This window comes from Molothrus ater, chromosome 4, assembly GCF_012460135.2.
Source record: "Molothrus ater isolate BHLD 08-10-18 breed brown headed cowbird chromosome 4, BPBGC_Mater_1.1, whole genome shotgun sequence".
Taxonomy (NCBI): domain Eukaryota; kingdom Metazoa; phylum Chordata; class Aves; order Passeriformes; family Icteridae; genus Molothrus; species Molothrus ater.
In genome coordinates, this window is record NC_050481.2 from 23,408,285 (window position 1) to 23,415,788 (window position 7,504).

At 51.1% G+C, this 7,504-nt stretch overlaps 1 protein-coding gene across 2 annotated transcripts; it reads right to left on the bottom strand.

Moving 5' to 3' along the window:
- Positions 1-471: 471 nt before the first annotated feature.
- On the bottom strand, positions 472-7,504 carry ARL9 (ADP ribosylation factor like GTPase 9). 2 transcript variants are annotated; one of them, XM_036382337.2, is made up of 4 exons: positions 7,249-7,504; positions 6,667-6,835; positions 3,777-3,952; positions 472-593 (listed from the first exon to the last, which is right to left on the bottom strand). In XM_036382337.2, exons 1-4 carry the CDS (start codon positions 7,396-7,398, stop codon positions 495-497), a joined length of 594 nt encoding a protein of 197 aa, XP_036238230.1. In that variant the 5' UTR covers positions 7,399-7,504; the 3' UTR covers positions 472-494. The 2 variants fall into 2 exon arrangements, with proteins under 2 accessions (XP_036238230.1, XP_036238229.1); XM_036382336.2 differs by lacking the exon at positions 472-593 and adding an exon at positions 1,526-2,706 and having other exon boundaries at positions 7,249-7,488.

A 7,504-nucleotide genomic window follows, 5' to 3' on the forward strand; every position in this document is an offset into this window, starting at 1 on the left:
ATACATTCAGATCAGGTCTCTCAACTCACTTGGCACCGTTTTTGTTCTTTTTCCAATTACAAAAAGAAAGATTACATTTATCGTGGCAAAAGCTCTAGACAGACAGGCGTCCTCACTCAGGATGTACCTTCAGCAGCTCTGCAACTTGAAGGGGTTAAACCACCTCACTGACAAGACAGCCCTGGTGGAGCCTTTGTTGTTTGGGCCTGTTCATGCTTCCCAGCAAGGCCTTGCTTCAGCCAGACACAGAAACACCTCCCCTGCATTGTCTGAGCATTCACACACTCATTGCTTAAGGGAGATCAACTCCTTTTGAGATCAATTCCTTGTAAAGCAAAGAGTCACAGCTTCCATTTTAAAGGGGCAGGAGGGTTGGATGTTTTTCAGAAGCTGAGGTAAGGGCAAAACCGGACATAATTTCCCCTCAAGCATTTATCACAGTGTCATCCGCTACACTGACTCACTGCTTGGTGTAAATCCCCAACTGAGCCCTCTCAAGAGACATGGGGCACTGGCCTGAACACCCAGCCAGGAGGGGACGGCTTCTTACCTGCTTCGTGGGTACACCCACATGCAAGGTGTGTAATCTGACACTGCAAAGACAAGAACAGGTGAATTTAAAAGCTTGATAACACCTAGAGCCTGGGCTGCCTGCCCTTAAGTGTGCAATAATCACATGGCAGATGAAGTTTGTGCATCTCCTCAGGACAGTTGCTCAGCAGATGTTCGTACTGCTTTTCCCTGGTACCTTCCTCTCCAGTGGTTGCTCCTCACGGGGGGATGCTGGCAGCCCCCAAGGCTGCAGGACAGAGCACCGCAAGCACCAGTGGTCACCAGCCCGGAGGCTCCCACCTGACTCTACAGCCACCCCTTATGACTGCCTTCAGCAGCTTCCAGGGCAGGTTTCCAGAGCCTCGGGGAAATAGCAGCTGTATTAAACTGGCACCAGGCGCCAGTATAAAACAACCAGGGGGTGTGGGATACGGGATGACAGGAAAACCAGCCACGTGCCCTGACGGCAGCGATGGCCATGAACTGGGGCCGGCACCCCGCAGTCCCGCCGCTGTGGCCGAGGCCTGCCGGCGCCAGCCAGCCCACCGTGCCCGGGAGCCCTCCCTGCCCGAGCCCACCGGGGCCGGGCGGAGGGGCCGCCCCCGCCCGGGGGTCCCGGCGCCGCTGGGGTCCCACGCACCGTGCACGCCGCACGGACCGTCCAGGCACCCGGTCGCCCCCATGGCTGGCTCCGGGCCGCTGGGGCCGCACGGACCGTGCAGGCACCCGGCCGCCTCCATGGCCAGCCCCGGGCCGCCCCGGCCCCAAGCACCGTGCAGGCCGCACGGACCGTGCAGGCACCCGGCCGCCTCCATGGCCGCCCCGCCCCGCCCAACGGCTCCGCCCGGCCCGGCCCGGGCCTGTGCCCGCAAGGGGTGACAAGGGCCCTGTCATGCTGGCCGGGCCAGGGTGCCTCCCGCACCCCAACATCTTGCTCCCCAGCTGGAAGAGAAGAGAGCAGCCCGGACCCGTGTTTAGGGTGGAATTTTCTGCTTTATGCATCTGTTACAAAGGACAAAACCGTAAAAGCCTCGTACAATAGATGCGGGTGCAAAACAGGTCCTTTACAGGACTGCTCCTAGGTCATGTCCTTGGAGTATAATTAGGAGGACACTGGGAAAGTGACACTCTTCAGCAGCTTGTCACCTCCCTCACCTGCTGTGCTAACAGAAACCACCGTCAAGAAACAACAGGGTTTTCACAAATAAGACTACTTGCTCGAGGACATCTTGGACTAAGCTTAAATAAGCTGCTCAACCTGATGGACAAGTCTCCCACCTTTGCTGCCAATTTAACTTAAAAGCAACCAGTCACTACCTCAAATTACACAATTTTGGGTTTTTGCTTGTAGGCAAATAAACAATATATTACTGCTTTCATTTTCTTGTTCTTACCCACTAAAGAAGCAGTAACCAACCCAATTTCCAGATTACCAATTTGCCACTCCCATAACAACTGGGTCCAACACAACAAGAACTGTCACTGTCAAAAATACTAGTTGCAGCACTTTAAATTTCTGACACTGTCAAGAAGTGAGGTCTCATTTTTAACAGAACACCACTGTTAAAAGGGTTCTGTAAAATCTGTGAAGTAAACATATTTCACTTTAACCTGAGACATCAAGCCATGTTAAATTCACTGGATGCAACTTTCTTCCATGGAAATCAGTGCTTGATTCCCACCTGACGTGAAGTTATCTAGCCCATCTAAGCTATATTTTCCCTTAAATCTGCTGCCTAAGAGACAGACTATTTTTCTCCTACAAATATGCTAAAAATAGACTACTTCTCAAACGTATTTTCAAACCACTATAAATAAGGATTTTCTTACCAACTAGATACCACTTTCAGAGGAATTCCACACCCAACAGGAAAGCATATCTGCTAATTTCAGTTGCCACACTGCAAACTGCCCACATACTAACATGTGCTCTCCCTCAGCTGCAAACACCTGTTTATTTTAAGAAAAGAGCAGTCACTGTGTTTCCAAAACCAGCTGCCCTATCAGCTCCTTGGCATCCTGCATGCTGGAGGAGATCTCAGAACCATCTTCTGCCACATGGGTACCAATCAAGAACATCTTCCTCTCGTCCCCAATATCAGACAGAGCCAGAGCATCGTGAATATCAGTGATGCAATATGCACCTTCGAGGTCCTGTTACACAAAAATAAAACAACCCTGTTAGTTGCAAGAAGTAGTGGCACCATTCCTACTTTGAGCCACTGCTTTTGTCCAGGAGGGAGTCTCAAAGGCTCTGGGGCACCATTCTTTTGTACCTTTTATGAGGTCACTTCCCATGTCCTAAAATGCCTTGGGGAAAAGAGTTAATTTCTAACCTAACTTCTTCCTGAATACGGGTACAGTTGTTTCTATTTCTACACCAATTCCGCTGTTTCTGATATCTATGTAAGACCACCTGCACAAGGCAGACAAAAGCACTGGTGGCCCAAGACCCAGGTGCCCAGCAAAGAGTTACAAGAAAAGGGCAAATATACAACAGTCATGCCCTGCCTGCCTTCTCAGCCACCAGTGTTCCTGATGCATTTGAGTCTGATGAAGCCCAAGCCTGCACTTGTGTTCAAGAGTAACAGAAATGACTACTAGTAATGGGCCTCAGTTACAAGAAATTTAGGAGATAACAACGTAGAGCAAACTGAGCACGCAACCTTGGTAAAAGAGAATCTGTGATTAAAACCCTTGGGCTCTTCTGTCATTTGACTGTTGCAGAGGTCCAATTCTTTTCCAGGTACACCACCACTCATTGAGACTTCCACAAAGATCTTAGGAGGAAGCACTGCCTTGTGAGGAAAGCTGCTCTTTCTCTCAGATTTCAGAAGCAGCCTTAGGAGCAACCAACCAGTCTGAAGGCAAACAACAGTGCTTCACTCTTTAGCTGCTCCTAGGTGAAGTGGTACTTCTAGGCAGATACTCAGAACAGAAACCTAACTTCAGATCTAACTGCGGTCTTCTCTGAAGCTCCCAAATCCTGCAACTGTACAGCAGTTTCTACCCACAGCTCTGATTGCATCTTCACCAAGCACAGGACCTGCATCTCGTAGATCCAAAACAACCTCAGATTATTTTGTTTTGTGGTCAACAGGTGTGTCAGAAAGACTCCCAGCCGTGTGCTCTCCTTAAAGGCATGAAGCCTCTTTTAAAAGGCTTTGTTGCTGTTTCCAAAGTTGCTGCCAGCCCAAGCTGCGGCAGCAGCAGGGAACTCTTACCTGCTTGTTGGCCAGAACTACCACAGGCAGGGTGGAGTTGTTCTGGATTAGCTGATGAAGCAGCTGTTTCGCCACAGGCAGTCGGGCATGATCGGCCGAGTCCACGACATAGACCAGCAACAGCACTTTGGGCAAGTACATGTTCCAGTATGAGCGCAGAGATTCACTGCCCCCGACTGGAAGAGAAGACAGCAGCACAGGACTCAGCAAGTAATTCAACAGCACTGCTCTCAGAGGTGCAGACAGCAGGCCCTGTGCCAAAAACCCAAGATATTTGGATTACCAAAACCTCAAAGTATTTGAGCTACTGTACATGAGACTGAAAACAGCTTTATTTTCCCCAGTCAGGTCCCGTGAAGGCATATGTGTATGCTCTGGGGGAAAAAAAATTCTTTCCATTTTATTCTTATTTTGAGAGGATTCTGTGTTCAGTTTCTTTACAGTTGCTTTCTGCCTTGTTGATTCTTGATCTCAAGCAAGTAAGAGAGTAGAAAATGGTTCAGTGTCCAAAAACACCAAATGTCCCCATATAGGCTATCTCCAAATGCCCATCTCATTTTAGGACAAAGCAGGTGTACAATTTCCAAAGGAGAAATTTAGCTCTGAGGTGTGGAGGGCTCTCATTGTATTTGTATGACACTAAGAACTAGCTCAAAACTCCCACAGTTTTGTCAATAACCAAAGGTGCTTAAGGAAGAGACAAAAATCTAGTCCCAGCAGACTCTTCAGGCAACCCTTTGAAGTAATCTTCACACAGCATCCATTTCTCCATGAGCTCTTCTCTGCTGGATACAGAGGAAAGCAGTTCACCTTCAAAACTAGGTCTTAAAATAATTCTCTGGTGAAACTGTAGGCAGCAAGGTGTTTGAGATTGTTGCTCCCATCTGGGGACAAAGAATTCAGCAGTTTGCTGAGTTTAATAGAAGGAATAACTATCAGTATATTAAGTATTTCAGATTTGTTTTCAGGTCTCTAGGTGGTCTTCAGGCACATTGCAGAACCACTCACTCAAAGAGTACTGAGGTGCTCAAAAGGCATGTGTGAGTCTCTCAAAAGAAGCAAGTTTACAAAGCAATAATATCTGGGGTTCTCTGTCACAGGAGCTCTTTTCAAAATTGTCTGACTATACAGCCATCTTTTATTGCCCTCTTTGACTGTTCTGTGTCAAAACAATTTTGCTTTCACTTAAGTCAAAAGGGTTCAGTAGTTTCAAGAATATGGAAAGGGAAGTAACATTTCTCACTAGAGCATGCCTGCCTCTTCAAGTGGCCCAACGTACCTGGAAGCAGAAGTGCAAGTCTGCCACTGTGGAAAGGAGGCAAAGGGCTGTGACTGACATGTAATGTTTGGGACAGAAGCCCGATTCTGTACTGTGATACTGCAGGGGCTCAGCACTGCTCCCTTTTTTAAGTGTATTCATGCACAGCATAACCCAGGGGTCAGCAACCTCACAGAGAAAATTTTTTTTCCCCCAAACTTGTAGGAACTCAGCAGAAGGCAGGAGCTCCTACCACCTCCAGTGGACAAGATACCATCCAGTTATCTGTATGCTGGTACAAAGAAAAAGAACAGTTTTCCACCTCTCTAAGCCAACAAAATAAAACCCCTGCTGTTTGCTGATCACCTCGTGCTGTGTGATCACAGCACAGGCTGCTAACCCCTGGACTAGGCAATGGTACAGACTGGATAAGTAACCAGATTAGAGAGCCATGCATGGATTTACCTGGCTGAAACTGGCCTGAGACATTGCATTTCCCATGGGTCAGATCGCAGCCATCACATCTCAGGCACTACCAACCTGGACCAGAGAGGGAAGGACGACTCAGAAACAACAGGTTCTGCTGTGGTGTGTGCAGTGCTGGCCCCAGACCATCCCCAGGCAGGAGAAGAGACACTGTGGGTTTCTCTGGGCTCAGACAGGCAAAGCACATCCCAGTAGGAGACACCCTCTTACATATCAGGTGAGGGGCACAGATGACAAGCATCCTTCTGAAGACAATTTCCCCAAACCACTGCAGAGACTCCTATGGTAGTAAGATTGGGAATGAACCTTTGTCTAAGCAGCTCATCCCCACACCCCAAAAACTTACCTGGGAAGAGTACAACTCCTTCAGACCTGCTAAAAGTACAGAGGCATCTATGGGCTAGCTGCCAACTGAGTCAGTTGAACACTGGTACAGCACAGAGCAGAAACACCAAGAACCAATGAGCAGCTCCTGCCTCCAGAGAAGGCAGGCACTGATGAGGCTGGATGTCAGCCTTTCTGTACCAGGGAGTGACCTGACCCCAGGACCTCCACCTTTCCCATCAGCTAGCTGCACCTCAAACAGCTGTGATGCACCAAAGGCATCACAGCAGATGCCCTCTGCAGGCACAGACAATAACCAAAAATCAGAGCTAACAACAGTACAGAAATTTTAACAAAATGCTACAGACATTCCAAAGACTGTTTAAAGACTAGAAAATACCACTTCTGAAGCTTTTGAACAGAAAGGGTACAAAGTTTTTCTCTTCCCCCTCTCTTCATTCACTTATTATTTATTCCTCTGTAACTCTTGCCCTTTGCCAGGCATGAGCACCAAGGAGAAGCAGTACAAGAGCTATGGACCACAACACAGGACTTACTGGGGAAACCTCTTCTGGTTTCACCCCATCAGGCTATTATCCATCTCTCTCTGGGAGTAGAATTCCCAGCATGTCAGGGTTGAATGAAAACTGATCTCTAACACCATTGTGTCTTCTCCTTCAAAAAGGCTGAGTAGGAAAGCAGAATCTCCAAGGAGAAAATAATCACAGCTTCACATTATCGAAGCAGTCATCTGGGGACGTTGAGCTATTAAAATATGTGCCTGATCCCTATGGCACACGATACTAAAACAGGTTCACTCACTCTCCAGAAACTCCATCTGGGACTCTTCAGTGTTGATGCAGATGGCATTGAAGCCCTCGGTGGGAGCCATGCTGCGCTTGACGTGGTTAGTTGCCAGGGAGTGAAGAATGCTGGTCTTCCCAGCCCCATCCAGGCCCAGCACCAGGATCTGCTTACCGTGTCCTTTACCCTGCAAAGCGAGGGCAGCAGACTTACCCGGGCAGCCGGGGCAAGAGCAAAGCTTAGCAGGGCTGGGGGAAAGAAGGGGACTGAACAAAGGGCCTGGAGGGCAGGGCATAAGCCCCATCGCGGTGAAGAAGCTGAAGATGCCCGCGGGCCCCGGCGGCACAAGCGCACGGCCGCAGCGATGGGGGATCCCTGGGACACCAGCCGGCCTCGGGGGCAGGAAAGCGGGGCAGGAAAGCGGGGAGAGCGGCCCCAGCCCGGCCACCGCCCCGCCTCGGCTCCGGGTGCCGCCGGGGCCGAGGTCGCGGTGGCCCGAGACGGGCGTGGCGGCGCAGCCACGCCGGGAGGCCCCGGGCGGCCCAGCGGGCGTTCCCCGAGCCCGCGGCCGAGCCCGCCGCCCCGACGCGGCCCCGGTACCTGATCGGCAGCGGCAGCGGCGGCTGCAGAGCGTGCGGGCAGCGAGACCGCGCTCCGCCGGCGGGCCCAGGCCCGGAGGACCGCGACCGTGCCGCCCGCCACGGCCAGCGCCGTCCCGCAGAGCGCAGCGGCCCGCAGGCGGGAGTCCATCGCCGCTCGGGCCGCGGGCACCGGACACCGCGCACCCGCACCGCGCACGGAGAGCGCCCCCGCAGCCCCCCCGCCGCCAGCCGGGCTCCCAGTGCCAGCCTGGGAA

Excerpts from the sequence above, each read along its gene's own strand:
- ARL9 (XM_036382336.2), bottom strand. The coding sequence starts at position 7,398 with ATGGACTCCCGCCTGCGGGCCGCTGCGCTCTGCGGGACGGCGCTGGCC. Across the intron at positions 6,836-7,248 it reads CCGCTGCCGCTGCCGATCAG|GGTAAAGGACACGGTAAGCA; the intron begins GTACCGGGGCCG and ends CTCGCTTTGCAG. Across the intron at positions 2,707-3,776 it reads TAGTTCTGGCCAACAAGCAG|GACCTCGAAGGTGCATATTG; the intron begins GTAAGAGTTCCC and ends TTTGTGTAACAG.